This window comes from Arachis stenosperma, chromosome 1 (genome assembly GCF_014773155.1).
Source record: "Arachis stenosperma cultivar V10309 chromosome 1, arast.V10309.gnm1.PFL2, whole genome shotgun sequence".
NCBI classification, from domain to species: Eukaryota; Viridiplantae; Streptophyta; class Magnoliopsida; order Fabales; family Fabaceae; genus Arachis; species Arachis stenosperma.
This window is the reverse complement of record NC_080377.1, coordinates 102564-121511: the sequence shown is the minus strand read 5'-3', so window position 1 is coordinate 121511 and position 18948 is coordinate 102564. Positions and strand designations below refer to the sequence as shown.

Below are 18948 nucleotides of genomic sequence, written 5' to 3'. Positions count from 1 at the left end.
ATTAATATAATTCTATAAAATAAAAATTCACACGAAGTTAACTTTACATAAAGTTGATAATTAAAAATTATTAGATAAAAATTTAGTTAAATCAATCAAATTATTTATTCATTATCAGCTATCATTGAGTTTTCACCTTCTATTAAATACATCAACAAATGCTACCATTTTTATTTGAAAGAAACATTGAGGAGGATTATATATATGAGATATAGGATGAAGAGCAACGTCAATGAGAAAAACCATTTGCTACTGCTTAAAGAAAATACAAAATACTAGGTAACAAATTATCTTACATGCACTAAAACACACCTCCAATCTCGAACCCAGACATGCATGTGGAAGGCACGTGCCATCCTTTCCAAGCCTCGAACCACGACTAAATAATTTAACTATTTATCCTTTTTTTTTTCTTTCGAATTTGGGTTTAATTTTTGTGCCCTACACCAGGACTATGACCTGGACCAACCCCATTAATAGAATCTTTAACATCTTGATTATTCTTAACTACTACTACTACCGCCCCCATTGATTTCATAACGTTATCTTTTCCGTCAGTTTTTCTGTGACCAGCACCAGGACTTGGACCTGGCCCAACACCATTCACAGAAACTTTCTTAGCTTCTAAACTCTCCAATAATACCACCATTGATTTTTTGCCGGAATCGCCAACGCTGCTTGAATCATGATCAAGAGTAATGTTGTTTGTGTTCAATGGTTTTATGATCTTCCTTCCTTGAGTTAGATGGGTATGGTTGAAAGCAACAAGAAGTGCAAGAAAAACACCAACATATTTGTGCATGGCCTGACATTTTCCCATAGTAGAAGAAAAATAGGGTAGTTGTTGTTTTGAAAATAAAGAAACACAGATCTAGGGACTTATGATATGAATGAGAAGAATGAGAGGGGATTATGATATGAATGTTAGAAGGGATGATGATGTATTTATAATATGCTGAGGAAAAGGGCTAGCTTCAAATGTTTCTAATAAATTAAAGCTATATACTCTTATATTCTTATTTTAATGGATCTTTTATATGAATATATTAAGCAATCATGGATGTAAGAATATATTATATCAATATAAACTCAATATATATATAACGTGTGTAAATACCAAAAAATAAAAATTTACAGTTTCAAATACATTTGTTCTTTTTTTTTTAGAATATTTACTTAAAATTTATTACTCGATGAAATGCGACTCTCGTTATAAATATGATCTCTATTATTGTTTTAATGAGTTCAGAAAAACGAGTCACATACACATTTTCTAAACTTAAAGGTTATATATATAAATATTTAACAATTGAAAACAAGATAATAACTTTCTCATTCCCTATGTCTCCCCCCCCCCCCCTCCCCCCGGGAAAAAAAAGAAAGGTTTTCTTAACACAAGTAAATAAAAAACTTCTGTTCTTATAAACAATGGCAAATAATAAGCAAAATCAATTTATCAAGGAAAATTGCTATGTTTTTCTTATTATAGTCTGTTTCAACTTCAATTATAGGTTAAACTTTTAGAACAGTTGCTTTTATTATAACTGTATTTTTTCCCTTTAGTGTATATATATATATATATTTTGTTTACTCAAACGATATCCCCCAACCCGACAGGTTAAGGATTAATCCGTCGCAGATCTGAGCTCTATTTAAGGGTCTGCCGCTGACCAATGGATTGCTGCATGCACAAGGCGGAATTCGAACTCCCGACACTTGCTTAAGCGGACGAGTGAGCTGACCACTCGAGCAACCCAAGTCGATTTCCCTTTAGTATATATGATCTTAGTAAATTTGTCTATATATGCCATGTTAAAACCCTAAACAAAACACACACACACATATATATATATATATATATATATATATATATATATATATTGCTTACATCTCCCTCCCTCCCTCCCCCTAATAAAAAATAGCCTAATATATATTCTAACTACTAATAATGTCATTTGATGACTAAATGTGTTGAGCACTCATGCTCTACAAATGTGGACCTTTTATAATTTATATATATCAAATTAAATAACTTATGATTCCATTAATCTCACTCTCGAGAGAGAGAACTAACACACAATATATATACACACCCACACGCGTAATGTATGTATGTATATTAGTTTGTCCATGCTAGCTAGCTAGGTTGGTGTCAGTCATTAACTGATAAAATAAGTGTGAATCCTACTAAAATTACTCAAAAATATCGGTTTTGTTGTAAAATAAATGATATATAAAATAAAGATGTATAAATAGAAGACTCTATTATTAATATTATTAGCTCAATAATTATTATATATATATAATAATATTATATGTTGTATTGTGTATATATATACAAAAATAAAAAAAATATTAAAAATAAAGAGAGAGATATTTGCATTTGATATTATCTCAATATAATAAAGATGGTTAATATTGCTATTAATATTATATGTAAAGAGTAATAAAAAATAGAATTTAAAATACTTATAAAATAAAAGAAGAGAAAGAATTGTAATAGTAATATAAGGAGAAGGGTATTTGTTTGCAACATAAAAGAGAATCGATCTCTTATTATTTGGTTGTGTGTAGTAATAGAAAAGAAACTAAATACTTTATAAGAAAGAGAGAGAGGGAATATATTAGCTTGTATTGCTGTGTGTTTATTCAGATGGATGCTACTCCTATTTATACACACAAATGGTCATCACTTTTCAACCTTCATTAAATCCATTCTCTCTTGAGAATGATTCCTTCAATATTGAGAAGGTGATTCTACGTGGTCATCCATATCACAACACTCCCCCTTGGATGACCATTTAGGGTTATTGCCTCATTAAAACCTTACTAAAGAAAACCCTGTGGGAAAAACCTTAGTGAAGGAAAAAGAGTACAATATCCTTTGTGATGGGGACTGCCTCATTAAAAACCTTGTCAAGAAAAACCCAATGGGAAAAAACCTGACCAAGGGAAAAAGAGTACAGTCTCCCCCTCATGCCGACATCATTTAATGTCTCGAAATTGGCGCATCCCAATCTCATGTACCAATCTTTCAAAGGAGGATTTTGAGAGTGACTTTGTAAATAAATCTGCCAGATTATCACTTGAGCGGATCTGTTGGATATCAATTGTCCCTTGATTTTGAAGATCATGAGTGAAAAAGAATTTGGGAGAAATATGCTTTGTTCTATCACCTTTGATGTATCCACCTTTAAGTTGAGCAATGCATGCTGTATTATCTTCAAACAGGACAATTGGAGCTATCTTATGGTCAATCAGTCCACATGATAATAGAATATATTGAATCAGACTCCTCAACAAAAAACACTCGCGACTAGCTTCATGAATCGCCAGTATTTCAGCATGATTAGAGGATGTTGCAGCAATCGTCTGTTTCGTGGACCTCCAAGATATAGCTGTACCACCATATGTGAACAGGTATCCTGTTTGAGATCTCCCTTTATGTGGATCAGACAAGTATCCGGCATCTGCATAGCCAACTAGTTGTGACTTGGATCCATAGGGATAAAACAATCCCATATCAACCGTTCCATGAAGATATTGAAAAATTTGTTTGATTCCACTCCAATGTCTTCTGGTTGGAGATGAACTATACCTTGCTAATAAATTCACCGCGAATGATATGTTAGGTCGCGTATTATTAGCAAGATACATTAGCGCTCCAATGGCACTAAGATATGGTACTTCAGGACCAAGGATATCTTCATTTTCTTCTTTAGGACGGAATTGATCCTTTTTCACATCCAAAGATCTTACGATCATTGGTGTACTTAATGGATGTGACTTATCCATATAAAATCTTTTCAAGATCCTTTCTGTGTATGTTGTTTGATGAATAAAGATCCCACCTTTTATATGCTCGATCTGCAAGCCGAGACAAAACTTAGTTTTTCCAAGATCTTTCATCTCAAACTCTTCTTTTAGAGTTTTTATAATTGTTGGAATCTCTTCAGGAGTCCCAATGATATTTAAATCATCAACGTACACAGCAATTATAATGAACCCAGATGTAGTTTTCTTTATGAAAACACATGGGCAGATATCATCATTCTTGAATCCGTTTTTGGCCAGATACTCAGTAAGACGATTATACCACATTCGTCCAGATTGCTTTAGACCATATAAAGATCTTTGCAATTTGACTGAGTACAACCCTTGCGAATATTCATTGGATGGTTTAGATATCTTTAGTCCTTCAGGGACTTTCATATAGATATCCCGATCTAATGAGCCGTACAAATAGGCTGTTACCACATCCATTAAATGCATATGCAGTTTATGATATGCAGATAAACTGACCAAATAACGTAATGTTATCGCATCCACTACGGGGGAATACGTTTCTTCATAATCTATACCGGGCCTTTGTGAAAAACCTTGTGCCACAAGTCGGGCTTTATAGCGCACAACTTCATTTTTCTCATTTTGTTTTCTCACAAATACCCACTTATATCCAACAGGTTTTACATCTTCAGGTGTACGGACTACAGGTCCAAAGACTTCACGTTTTGCAAGTGAGTCTAATTCAGCCTTCATGGCTGCTTCCCATTTTGGCCAATCATTTCTTCGTCGACATTCTTCAACTGATCTTGGCTCAAGATCCTTACTTTCATGCATGATATCTAATGCCACATTATATGCAAATATTTCATTGACAATTGTCTTATTTCGGTCCCATTTTTCTCCTGTAAAGACATAATTTATTGAGATCTCATCATTTTCACAATTTTCAGGTACCTGAACGTCTTCTGGCGTTATATCAGAATTTTGGACAACTGCCGGTGTCTTTACTATGTCTTTTTCAACAGGAATCGTATTTACCTCTTTTCTCTTTCGAGGATTTTTATCTTTGGAACCGATAGACCTGCCACGCTTCTGGCGTGTATTTGCTTCTGTGGCTATTTGTCCTACTGGGACATCAATTCGAATTGGGGCATTTTCCACCCTGCCACGCTTCTGGCGTGAATTTGGTTCAGTGGCTACTTGTCCTACTGGGACGTCAATTCGAATTGAGGCATTTTCCGCTGGTATATAAGATTTGGTTATCCTCTTCGTATCGGAAAATGCATCAGGCAATTCATTTGCTATTCTTTGCAAATGTATAATCTTTTGAACTTCTAGTTCACATTGCCCTAATCGAGGATCTAAATGCATCAACGATGATGCATTCCAATTAAGTTCCTTTTCAGGAAGCTTATTCTCTCCCCCTAATGTTGGAAATTTTGATTCATCAAAATGACAATCCGCAAACCGAGCTTTAAACACATCTCCGGTTTGTATCTCAAGATACCTCACTATAGAGGGAGAATCATATCCAACATATATTCCCAATTTTCTTTGAGGTCTCATTTTAGTGCGATTAGGTGGTGCAATGGGAACATATATTGCACACCCAAATATTCTTAAATGAGAAACATTTGGCTGCTGGCCAAAAGCTAATTGCATAGGAGAGAATTGATGATAACTCGTTGGCCTCAAACGAATAAGTGCTGCGGCATGTAAAATAGCATGCCCCCAAACCGAGGTTGGGAGATTTGTTCTCATAAGCAAGGGTCTAGCGATTAATTGGAGACGCTTAATAAGTGATTCTGCTAACCCATTTTGTGTGTGAACATAAGCTACTGGATGTTCAACACTTATTCCATTAGCCATACAATAAGCATCAAAAGCTTGGGAAGTAAATTCACCAGCATTATCAAGACGAATTGCTTTAATTGGATTTTCTGGAAATTGTGCTTTTAATCGAATAATTTGAGCCAATAATCTCGCAAACGCCAGGTTGCGAGAAGATAATAAGCACACATGTGACCATCTCGAAGATGCGTCTATTAGGACCATAAAATATCTAAAAGATCTACATGGTGGATGAATAGGTCCACATATATCACCTTGAATCCTTTCTAGGAATTCAGGAGACTCAAATCCAATCTTTACTGGTGATGGCCTTAAAATTAACTTTCCCTGAGAACATGCAGCACAACAAAATTCACTAGTTTTAAGAATCTTCTGGTCCTTTAGTGAATGTCCATGAGAGTTTTCAATAATCCTTCTCATCATGGTTGTTCCCGGATGACCCAATCGGTCGTGCCAAGTTATGAACTCATTTGAGTTAGTAAACTTCTGGTTTACAATGGCATGTGATTCAATTGCACTAATCTTGGTATAATACAACCCAGATGAAAGTGAGGGTAATTTTTCTAATATAACTTTCTTATTTGAATCATGAGTTGTGATACATAAATACTCATGATTTCCCTCATTCATAGTCTCAATATGATATCCATTTTGGCGAATATCTTTAAAACTCAACAAGTTTCTTCGAGACTTGGTAGACAACAGTGCATTATTTATTATAAATTTTGTTCCTCCAGGAAACAAAATTATAGCTCTTCCGGAGCCTTCTATCACATTGCCTGAGCCAATAATAGTATTAACATATTCCTCTTTTGGCACAAGATGGGTAAAATATATATCACTTTTGAGAATAGTGTGCGAACTTGCACTACCCGCAAGGCATACATCTTCATTACATATCCTTGCCATTCTCTTCAAAAACAAATAATAAAATGAGTAGTATGCACAGTTAAATTGAATACTTGATCAGAATTATTTTTCTAAGAAACATTGTACATAAAATAATGTCATATACTAAAATTTTATTTTAAAATTTGACACATTTAATAATTTCAAAATTCATAAACATTAATATTTCATTATTTATGTACATCACATTTGAAACTTAAATACATAGAAAATAAAACTTAACAATAAGTTCTTTTATTTACATAAATACTTCACAATCTCACATATTAAACTATTCCATCATTGATCAAATGACCAATATTCCCTTCAGGATCCTCAAAGAAATCAGATACATCATAATGAGTGGTGGAGTTCTCAGCATCATTTGAAACAAAATTTGTTTCCTTTCCTTTGTCGTTCTTTTTCAAAGATGCCTGGTAAAGATCGACTAGGTGCCTTGGGGTACGACAGGTACGAGACCAATGGCCCTTTCCACCACAACGGAAACACTTCTCCTCTGTTGATTTATTCTGCCCGATATTCCTTTCTTTATCCCACTTCTGGTGAGATCCTCTCTTTTGAACATAATTCTTTTTTCTTCCATAATTTTTCTTGTTATTAAAAGCTTGCAATTTACCTCTTCTGGGGTAATGATTTGCCGCATTTACTTCAGGAAATGGGGCGGCGCCAGCTGGGCGCGCTTCATGATTTTTCAATAACAACTCATTGTTGCGTTCGGCAACAAGAAGGCAAGAAATTAACTCAGAATATTTTTTAAACCCTTTTTCTCGATACTGCTGCTGCAGGAGCACATTCGAGGCATGGAAGGTTGAGAAAGTTTTCTCCAACATATCATGATCAGTTATTTTTTCCCCACACAATTTCATTCGTGAGGTGATTCGAAACATTGCAGAATTATATTCATTTATAGATTTAAAATCTTGTAAACGCAAATGCGTCCATTCATATCGGGCCTGAGGAAGTATTACCGTTTTCTGATGATTATACCTTTCTTCAAGGTCTTTCCAAAGATCTGCAGGATCTTTTAATGTGAGATATTCATTTTTCAATCCTTCGTCAAGATGACGACGGAGAAAAATCATGGCTTTAGCTTTATCCTTCTGGGATGCATTATTTTCAGCCTTAATGGTATCTCCAAGATCCATTGAATCAAGATGGATTTCAGCATCTAATATCCATGATAAATAATTGTTTCCAGATATATCAAGAGCATTGAATTCGAGATGAGAGAGCTTCGACATAATGAAAATATTACCTGAGTCTTCCTAAAGATTTGATCAGAGTCTCGTGCTGATAACGTGTTGTAAAATAAATGATATATAAAATAAAGATGTATAAATAGAAGACTCTATTATTAATATAATTAGCTCAATAATTATTATATATATATATAATAATATTATATGTTGTATTGTGTATATATATACAAAGATAAGAAAAAGTATTAAAAATAAAGAGAGAGATATTTGCATTTGATATTATCTCAATATAATAAAGATGGTTAATATTGCTATTAATATTATATGTAAAGAGTAATAAAAAATAGAATTTAAAATACTTATAAAATAAAAGAAGAGAAAGAATTGTAATAGTAATATAAGGAGAAGGGTATTTGTTTGCAACATAAAAGAGAATCGATCTCTTATTATTTGGTTGTGTGTAGTAATAGAAAAGAAACTAAATACTTTATAAGAAAGAGAGAGAGGGAATATATTAGCTTGTATTGCTGTGTGTTTATTCAGATGGATGCTACTCCTATTTATACACACAAATGGTCATCACTTTTCAACCTTCATTAAATCCATTCTCTCTTGAGAATGATTCCTTCAATATTGAGAAGGTGAGTCTACGTGGTCATCCATATCACAACAGGTTTCTCAAATTTCAACTTTACAATTATTCTCACTTTATATAATTTTGTTTCAAAGTAACATATATATATATATATACAAGTATAAAAAGGTTAAATAGTTACATTTAGATATTTAAATGTGATTAATAAAGTTCTACAAATATATTCTCATATTTGAAAATCCATGCTGAATAGTCTATTTGCTGATAACAAATTTATTGAATGAGACCTTTCAATGTATAATACTAAAAATATATTTAATAATTTATTTTTCACATGATTTTAGGAAAACAATATATAATATTATTCATAATAGCAGGAAATTCTTTGATCCTTAATTTTTTTTGGGTAAATTTTTTTAATAAAGGAGACTTGAATGCCGTTTATTATTAAAAATATACTTTTATTTTTTTATAAATCTCTAATTATATATTAATATGTATATATCAATAAGAGAAAAGCTCAGTATACAATCGATTAGGGCTTGTAATTATTACAAGTTCATTAACGCCTAATCCACCAAAACGTGCTGCAACTCCTACGTCACTTACACGCGCTATATTCACGCGTTTCACGTTTTTTTTTGTGCCTCTTTTTCTTCTTCTTCTTTCTCCGTGCTTCCTCTTCCTCTTCTTCTTCCTCTTCCTCTTCCTCCTCTTCTTCTTCTTCTTCTTTCTCTGTGTCTCTTTTTCTTCTCTTCCTCCCTCTTTTTTTATTGAAATTTCTTCTCCTTTTTTCGTTTTCTCTTTATCCTTCATCAAAATCATCAGAAAAAACGAAGAAACATTATTCAAGGTACGTTTCTTGCCTTCTCTTTCTCCTCCTTCTTCTTCTTCTTGCTACACGTTCTTCTTCCTCTTCCTGTTCTTCTTCTTCATTTACGTGCTTTTCTCTTTATTTTCTTTCTTCGTTATTCTCGGTTTCCATTGTTTTTTGACATCTAGTTCTGAAATCGTTTTTGAAGAAAAAGAAGTAGCAGCAGAAGATGAGGAGAAAAAAGAGAGAGAGTTCTGAATTATGCATAAGGTGTACTTTAACGAATTTTGGGTGTATTTCTTAAATTCTTTGGGTGTATTTTTGTAATCCTTTGGGTGTATTTCTATAATTCTTTGGGTGTATTTCTGTAAATCCTTTGGGTGTATTTCTGTAATTGTTTGGTTTATTTCTGTAACTGTCTGGGTGTATTTCTATAATTCTTTGGGTGTATTGATTTCAAGAAGAAATATACTGTCTCTCCCTATATTGAGTGTATTTCTTAAATCCTTTGGGTGTATTTCTTAAATCCTTTGGGTGTATTTCTGTAATCCTTTGGGTGTATTTCTGTAATCGTTTGGTTTATTTCTGTAACTGTTTGGGTGTATTTCTGTAATCCTTTGGATGTATTTCTATAATCGTTTGGGTGTATTTTTGTAATCGTTCGGGTGTATTTCTGAAGTTCCATCATCTTCAAAACAATTTCAAAGCTTGATTTCAGAAACCATAAAAATAAAAAAAAACAGAAGGAGATCGAAGGCAAAGAGAGAACGTTTTTCCATACAAATCATACAAGTCATTTATATTCACGTTTCTTCTTCTTCTTCTTCTTCTTCTTCTTCTTCTTCTTCTTCTTCTTCTTCTTCTTCTGCTTCTTCTTCTTCTTCTGTAACGCGCGTATTAGGCCCATCTTCTTCTGCTTCTTCTCCTGTAACGCGCGTGTTAGGCCCAACTTGTAAAACTTGTAAACAAAAATGACTTGTTAAAATCTGCAACAGAGGTGTAAATTTAATTTTTTATCGGGTGTATTTATAGTCTGCGTTTGGATGTATTATGCAGATCTCTATGCAGACCTTCATATATGGGTTCCAATATATCTGGATCACCACTTCATATTATATTACCTGTAAATCAGTCATTTTGAATACACCAGAGAGAGTTTAATTATGGAAAAAAAATTTACTTATAATTGGATCAAATATATTTACACCATGTGTTCAATTTCTTACAAGAGTATATAACAGTTACATTAATCAGTGACAATATCATTAGAATCTATCAGACAAAATGGACTCAATAACAATGAGGATGGCCTGGACAGTCTTATTGCATCACTTCTCCTCGCTCATATTTCTGAATTTCTCACTCAACAGATGGGTTGCACACTTTAGGTCCTTGATTTGCTGTAAACAAAGCAAAATTAGAGTTAGATATATTTCTATTATGAAAAACTGATTTGATCGAAGACATATATTTGTTCTTACATTTTTTTCAGCTTGGTTTTTGTCTTCCATTTTTACTGCAATGAAAAATACACCCATAGATCAGTCAGATACACCCATAGATCAACCACATACACGCAAACCGATTTTATAAGTATTTAATGAGATCAGTTCAAAATGATGTTCAATTGATTCAAACAACGATAAATATACAAGCTCTAGCAATATTACAATGTTAAGCAATATACACCTAAGGACAAGTAATATTAGAACAGTTGCAACAGTTGATTATATTACATGATATGGGTTCAGGAATATACACCCAACAAATTACGCCGTATACACCCAACAATCAACCATATACACCCAACACATTACGCTATATACACCCAACAATCAACTATATACACCCATACAAATTACTCCATATACACCCAATAAATTAAGCAATATACAACGAAAAATCAGTTACGAGAAGAACTAGAACAAGAAGAACAGTAAAACCTAGAACCACTTTGAAGAACAGTAAAACCTAGAGGAACTTATAAGAAGAGTAAAACCTAGAATAAGAAGAATAGTAAAAACAGTGATATGAGATTTAGAACAAGAAGATCAATAAAACCTAGAAGAACATAGAAGAACAGTAAAACATAGTTCTTCGATTTCGAAATCAGAAACAGAAATGTGAAAAATGTACAAGATGAGTAAAACAATAACGTACCTTGAATAATATTTTGTTGATGGTTTCTGCTATTATTCGCGACGAGTTCAAATGTCTCTTCAGTTTGGAATGTTGCTCGAAACTTTGTGGTTTGTGTTTTCTTTGAAGGAGAAGAGGAAGAGTTAACCATGACGAGCGATTATTCCGAAGAGTAACCGTTTGAATGACGCGCGTGGGTTGATGCTCCATTCAAAGGGAGTTAATGCGCGTAGACAAGTTATTGAGTTGGGCTAACTTGTAAGGCTTGTAAACCTTTTTTGCTTGTATGTGTAGCAGACCCCTAGTGTATGTATAACTATTTTAATAGTATGCCAAGGTTAATTTCCTTTTGTTTTTCACTATAGATAAAAATATTTAGATAAAATAATTTTCATCTTAGTGAAGTCCATTGAACCCAATGGCAACTACGCATTCAATTATTTTTTTCAGCTAATATTAACTAATTTTTAAAAATATTTTCTTTTATTTTAAATTTTAAATTTTTACATTTTAAATTTTAAATTTTAAATTTTAAATTTTAAATTTTAATCTTTTAAAAATTAAAATTTAAAAAATTTTAAAATAAAAATTAATTAATATTAACTAATTAAAAAATAATCTTTTAATTTTATCTTAATATAAAATAAAATTAGTTTCGGCGTAAAATTGAAATGTACATGAGAGCACATATTTGCAATGTTCTGAAAACCGATTCGAACCGGCCGGTCGAACCATGAACCGGTCATTGTTACGGTTCGGGTGATAACAAAAACCGCAGTGTTTGAAAACCGGACTTGAACCGATGAACCGGTCGGTTACCGATCGGTCGAACCGAACCCGAACCTGGCCGATTTTTTAATATTGCAGCAAAACGGCGCCGTTTTGTGCTGTTGAGGGAACCTAACCCTAATTCCTTTTCTCCTTCGCGAGTTTACACTTCCAGTCCAGACTTCCTCCTCGTTCCTCCACAGCTCCACTTCCTCCTCGTTCCTCCAGCCTCCACTTCCTCCTCGTTCCTCCAGCCTCCACTTTCTCCTCACTGCACTCACCACCCAGTTGTCAACTCCAGACTCCAGGAGCAGGAGGCCCTCGACGCAGTCACCGCCATCCCACTCACGCCCTCACCGCCGTCGCACTCACGCCCTCAGCCACTTCGCATGTCACCGCTGTCGCACTCTGCCTCTGAGAAAGCAGTAGAGAAGCGTTGAAGCATTGAAGCGTTGTCCTTCAAGCTCTAAGAGAAAGCAACAGATTTCCTCATTTCCAGGTAATTTTTAATTAGGTTATGAACATGATTTTGTGATGCAATCCCATTCTGATGAAACTGTGCTCTGATGCAATCCGATTCTGATGAAACTGTGCTCTGAAAACTGAAACTGTTATGAGTTTATTTTGTGATTTCATTGATTCTGATGAACTGAACTGATGAACTGAACTCTGATTTTGATTCTGAAACTGTTCTGAATTTATTTTTTGATTTCATTGATTCTGATGAACTGTGCTATGATGAACTGAACTGATGAACTGAACTCTGATTTTGATTCTGAAACTGTTCTGAATTTATTTTCTGATTTCATTGATTCTGATGAACTGTGCTATGATGAACTGAACTCTGAGTCTCTACTCTCTAAAACTGTTATGAAATAATTTTGGGATTTCATTGATTCTGATGAACTGAATTCTAATTTTGTAAACAAAAAATTTTATTGAACCTGAGATGTTGTACTTGTTTGTAACTTTGTATACTCTGATTTTGGATTTTGGATGATGTTTGTTCATTTATTGTGAAATTGAGAGTTGAGATTATTGGGTTGGATTGCTGGTAATATTTAGGTATGGAAGAAAGTATCAACCAAGACCTACCTAGGAATAATAATGCTGAAAATAATTCTGCTTCGAATGAACGTTCTCCTCCTCCCGCGAGTAACGAAAATCAATCACAAACTTGTAGTGTTAGGGGGAAAACTGATCCTGCTTGGAGATACATTGCTTTACAGAATATAAATGGAAAACCGCATTACCAATGCTTATTTTGTCTGAGTACTTTTGGGGGCGGGGGAATTAATAGAATGAAAAAGCATTTGGCGAAGATAGGTGGAGACATTAAGAAGTGTTCTAAGGTCCCGTATGATGTAGAAAAACAAATGGAAGGCTTATTGAAAGAGATTCAGAAAAGTAAAACTAGTAAAAGGAAAGTAAGTTTCAATGAAGAGGGTACCGATGAGTGTGAGGATGCAATTGATGAAGCAATAGCACAAGAGGAACAACAAACTCCGAGTCAGTTACCAACTAAGGAGGTTGTTGGAGGCGATCCAAAAAAGAAAGCAAAAACCATTATTCCTCCTATGTTTGCACCAAGAACAACTCCGGGTAGTCAACGAAGTCTGAAAAGCGTGTTTCATAACAAAGAGGCGCTTCATGAAGTTGATAAGCGAGTGGCTAGATGGCTTTTGGATTGTAGGATTCCCTTCAATGCGGTTATGTCACCTTTTTTTCAAGATATGTTGGATGGTGTAGCTGGCTATGGGCCTGGTTATATAGGTCCTTCTTATGACTCTTTAAGGGTTAACTTATTAGCCGATCTCAAGAGGGAGTGTCAAATGGTTGTTGATAGCTATAGGTCTACTTGGAAAGAAACTGGATGTACTCTCATGGCTGATGGTTGGACAGATCAAAGGCAAAGAACGTTGATTAATTTTTTGGTTTATTGTTCGAAAGGGTTGTGCTTTGTGAAATCTGTTGATGCCTCAAGTATGGTTAAAAATGCTTCTAGCTTGTGTGACTTGTTTTTAGAGGTGATTGAATGGATTGGACCTGATAATGTTGTTCATGTAGTAACTGATAATGCTGCGAATTATGTTGCTGCTGGTAGGCTTATTAGTAAGAAATTTGAAAATATTCACTGGTCACCTTGTGCTGCTCATTGCTTGAATCTTATTCTAAAAGATATAAGCAGCATGCCACATATTTCTAGCCTTGCAACACGTGCTTCAAAGATTACTGTGTTTGTATATAATCATACGGTGTTCTTGTCCTGGCTAAGACAAAAAGAAAATTGGAAGGAGATTGTTCGTCCAGGTCCAACTCGTTTTGCCACTGTCTTCCTCACATTGATGAGTATCTTTGAGCGCAAATCGGAATTACAACAATTGGTTGTTGATACACACTTTACCGGACACAAATTAGGAAGGAGTGCTAATGGTAGAGCTGTGAGTGCAATTATCCTAGACAATAAATTTTGGGATGATTGTTTTACTGTATGCCAAATTGTGAGTCCGTTGATTAAATTGATGAGGTTTGTAGATGCCGATGATAAACCATCATTGGGAATTGTTTATGAAGGTATGCTGAGGTCAGAAAATGGAATCAAAGAAATGTTCAAGCATAGGAAGAGTGCATATCAACCTTACACAGAGATTATCAACTCAAGATGGGACAAACATTTGAAAAAAAATCTTCACGCAGCAGCCTATTTCTTGAATCCTGAGTGCTTTTTTTCTGAAAATTATAGAGAATCACCTGATGTCATGCGAGCTTTACTTGATCTTGTTACATTGCATTGCAAGGTTAATAATTTAGATTCAGTTGAGGCAATGAAAGAAATACACTTATATAGAGATCGAAAGGAAAGCTTTGATAGGCCTGAAGCTATTCCAGCTGCAAAAAAACTTCAACCTGGTACTAATATCTGTTTGATAATATGCTTTAGTTATTTACTTATTTTATGTTTTGGTTTCCTTAATTTGATAACTAATACTTGAGATATGGGATTGTAATTTGTAGATGAATGGTGGAGGTTGTTTGGTAGTTCTGCTCCATGTTTACAAAAAATTGCAGTTCGCATTCTTAGCCAAGCATCTGCTTCTTCAGGGTGTGAAAGGAATTGGAGTCTTTTTGATCAAATTCATACAACAAGAAGGAATAGATTGGAGCATGATAGGCTAAGTGATATTGTGTATGTTACATATAATTTGCGTCTTAAATCCAGGTAATCTATATTTCATCCTTTCATTTCATATCATTAAATTTTGTATAGCTAATATACTAGGCTTATCATCTATTGTATTTAATTTGTTAGGAATGAAAGAAAAAAAAGAAAGCAAAAGTCGCAATATGATCCAATCGATATTGAAACTATTGATAAGGTTGATTTTTGGGTGACGGAAGAGGTTTTTGAAAAAGAGCCTGATCTTCCAAATAATATTGAAGACTTGCTTCGTGAGTATTATAGTTTATTGATCAGACAATAAATTACAATAGCTTTTATCTTTAATTTATTGATAATGTGTTATATTTTCTTAGATGAGATTGATGCTGATTTAGATCAAGGTGGTGGTGGTGGTAGTACTAGTAGATTTTATGCTGCACCACTTGCTTTTTCTGGTCCAAGTAGTGAAAATGAAGGTGATGAAATCAATGAGGCAAATCTGCAGCAAATTATGGAGGATTTTGATGATTGATGACAAACTTGGATCATTTTGATGATGCTATGTTGGGTTTGATTGGTTGTTTGAGGACTTTTGAACTTTGAATTTGTATTTGAATGAGATTATAACATTTGGTTTATGTAGTACTTTTAATTTGAATGATATTTTAAAGTTTAGATTAGACTATAATTATATTTTCATGTGCTTATTTATATTTTAATTATTATTTTATTATAAAACAGTTTTTATGGTTCAATCACGGTCAAACCAATTGAACCTATAAACCAATAAATCAGTACTTAGAGCAGTTCGATGACCGATTCGGTTTTCAGAACCTTACATATTTGTATTTTAAAAATACGCGCTCACTAGAAATGGGAGCAAAAACCCTAGTATATTTACATATATGCCGGTTTTTATAAGATTAAATATCGTATATATTAAAAAATAGTTAGACTGATTTATTATTATTATCAGTAGATATTTTGTATAGCAATATCTTTAAAAGTTAATTTTCTTTTCGAAAAAACTAACGTATTGTTATTGCTTAGTACTTGTTTAAATTTTACTTCATTATATAATTGGTAGCGTAGAATTAATCATCCTTCTTAAATTATTTTGTAGCCTCTCTTTATTTGATACGATGATGGTTTAGTTGGATTGTATGTGAGATGAATTATAACAATTGCTAGTTCCATAAAAAAATATTAAGCCTTGCGTTGATGTTAGTTGTCAGAAAAAATTAAATTTGATTATTGAGTATTGGTTTGCCATAATAAAAGGAACAAATGACAAATTTCGTTTGCTGTAGGAAAGAGAAGTAACAACATGACACTGTTTTTTATAGCGAAGAGAATAAATAAAAAAGTTTTGCTAGAAAGTTAATAAAAAATTTTGATAATGTGTATAAGTAATTGGTTATTTAGTCTAATAGAGATAAATAATAAATTAAAAATTTTTATTCAGTTATTTTACATCAAATTTTAAATTTTAAATTTTTTAATTTTAAATTTAAAAATTTTAAAAAATCTAATTAGTTATTTTAAAAAAATAATCAAATAAAATTCTAATTTACTAAAGTATTTCATCACTCTAATACTTTTTTTTTAACCGACGGCCACCTCACCATCATCAATAATCATCCCATTTCACTATCGTTTCTTGATTTGCCACACGCTACTCACCCTTAGTAAAAATAACCATCCACTTAAGGATGAAAATAATCATCCGCATACCTAATGAATTGAACATCTAATATATTTTAATTATATATAACTAAACCTAATCCAATCGAAATAATCATCTACATAAAAATTAAAATAACCATCCTAAATTGACCATTAAAATAGAAGAAGATGATGAAAAAACAGAAAAAACAATTATGATCATCCAATAATTTAATTTTTATTTAAAAAATGTATAATTTGATACATGAGTCTTACGATTTGATGTAACCATAAAACTGGAGAAACAAAAAATAGAAAAAAAAAACTTAAACAGATGAGGAGACATGAGTGAGAATCAAAATTATGCAATTGAGTGTCTGATTTGATATTATCTTTAAGCAGGCGTACGTTACATCTCCCATACTCACACGGTTAATTCAAACAGCAGCATCGACATCGGCTGGAGTTTGCAACAACGTCGGCAGCACGGTTACATAAGAAAAAGGAAAGGGTTATATTTGCGGTGGCCGGTGAGGCTCCAACGACGGAGGGGGGCGACGCGACGCTACTCTAGGAGGGTGGGATGTCGCTGACCGCAAAAGGAAGATGGCGCTGCTTCGGGAGTGAAAAGAGAGGGGGACTATGAGGTGCAGAATGAGTGTAAGTAACAAATGGAAGGTGATGGATGTATTAGGGTTTGGGTGTAGAGAATATGTATTGTAAATAAATTTAACTACTAAACTTAATTTTTAAATTTCAAAATCTAAATTTAAATAATTATTAGAAATATTTAGTAATTAAAGAAAATTAATCAAAAATAATCATAACTAGCCTTATTTAATATTTATTAATTATTGTGATAATTAACGAATGCTAAATAAGATAACTTCTGACTATTTCTTTTATCTTCTTAGCATTACGCCACCAAATAAAGTGAAACATTCGAAATTATTATAAATATCAACAGGTGAAAGTTTCATTTATTAACGAGTTATTGAATACAAATTTAAAAAATAAAACTAATTTATAAATAATAAATATATGAAAAAATCCTCCTACTAAAGCTAAGATAATAAGTGGAGAAAATTAGCTAGCTTGTTACAACAAAGAAATATAATAGTGTTTATTATAAATAACTGATAGGTCGATTTTTCATTTATTTAATTACTTAGTACAAATATAGAAGCTAAATAAATGATTTATATTTTTGTGGCATGATGTTTATTCGATTTCCCAAATCTGCTACGTATTTTCAAAACTTAATTCATTTATTATTATTATTATTATTATTATTATTATTATTTTCTTTTCTCTTGTTGTTATGTTCATATACCCTTACTAAGTCTGTGTGACTTATCCTCTACTCTTTTGTTCTTTTCCTATCAAAATGGTAAGGTGATGAATAACTATTCATAATTCATAGGATCTACTGATCTAGTCCAACCCAGAAGTTCTTTTGTAGAACCCACTCTTCTTATAAAAAAATGTTTTACTAGACTCCAATATTTCACAGCTATTTATTATAAAATTCTTTTGCTAGAGACATATATACATTACTTTAAAATAATGCTCTTATATATAACCAAACTTTGATATTTATAATTGATATTTTGGGAGTTGTCTCACTTTGTAAATGTTGGAAAATTACATTTTACAGGTCTAATTCATACATGTAAAATATCTTGTCTTTAGGGGTGATTTTATCAAATCTCTTATTAGAAACATCCAAGCTATTTAGTTATTAAATCATATTATTAAGTTTCTTTCTGTTAGGCTTGAGAGAGAGGTAGAGAGACGGATAAGATGACGGAGTAAGTTGAGATTGTATTAGATTGATTACACTAGGTGCTATATATGCTTGAGTATTTATACTAGCTAGAGATATGTGTAGTGACTACCATAACTACCTAATAGCCACATAAGGAAAGGGTTAGAATCATAATATCGTTGAATATATAGAATATTCATTGGCTCCTACTCATCCTCCTCATCTCAAATTATACTTCCTATGCAATATTTGTGACACGTTAATCAAAGTTTCAAAATTGCCTTAAGTATAGAT

General features: G+C 32.9%; 2 protein-coding genes across 2 annotated transcripts; one reads left to right on the top strand and one right to left on the bottom strand.

Annotated features, from left to right (window-relative positions):
* Window positions 1-205: 205 nt before the first annotated feature.
* LOC130974880 (uncharacterized) lies at window positions 206-821 on the bottom strand. Its single transcript, XM_057899741.1, has one exon. It carries the CDS (start codon window positions 818-820, stop codon window positions 428-430), a length of 393 nt encoding a protein of 130 aa, XP_057755724.1. The 5' UTR covers window position 821; the 3' UTR covers window positions 206-427.
* Window positions 822-13128: 12307 nt separating this feature from the next.
* LOC130964429 (uncharacterized) lies at window positions 13129-15753 on the top strand. Its single transcript, XM_057889879.1, has 4 exons — window positions 13129-14971; window positions 15077-15281; window positions 15372-15511; window positions 15596-15753. Exons 1-4 carry the CDS (start codon window positions 13129-13131, stop codon window positions 15751-15753), a joined length of 2346 nt encoding a protein of 781 aa, XP_057745862.1.
* Window positions 15754-18948: the final 3195 nt, after the last annotated feature.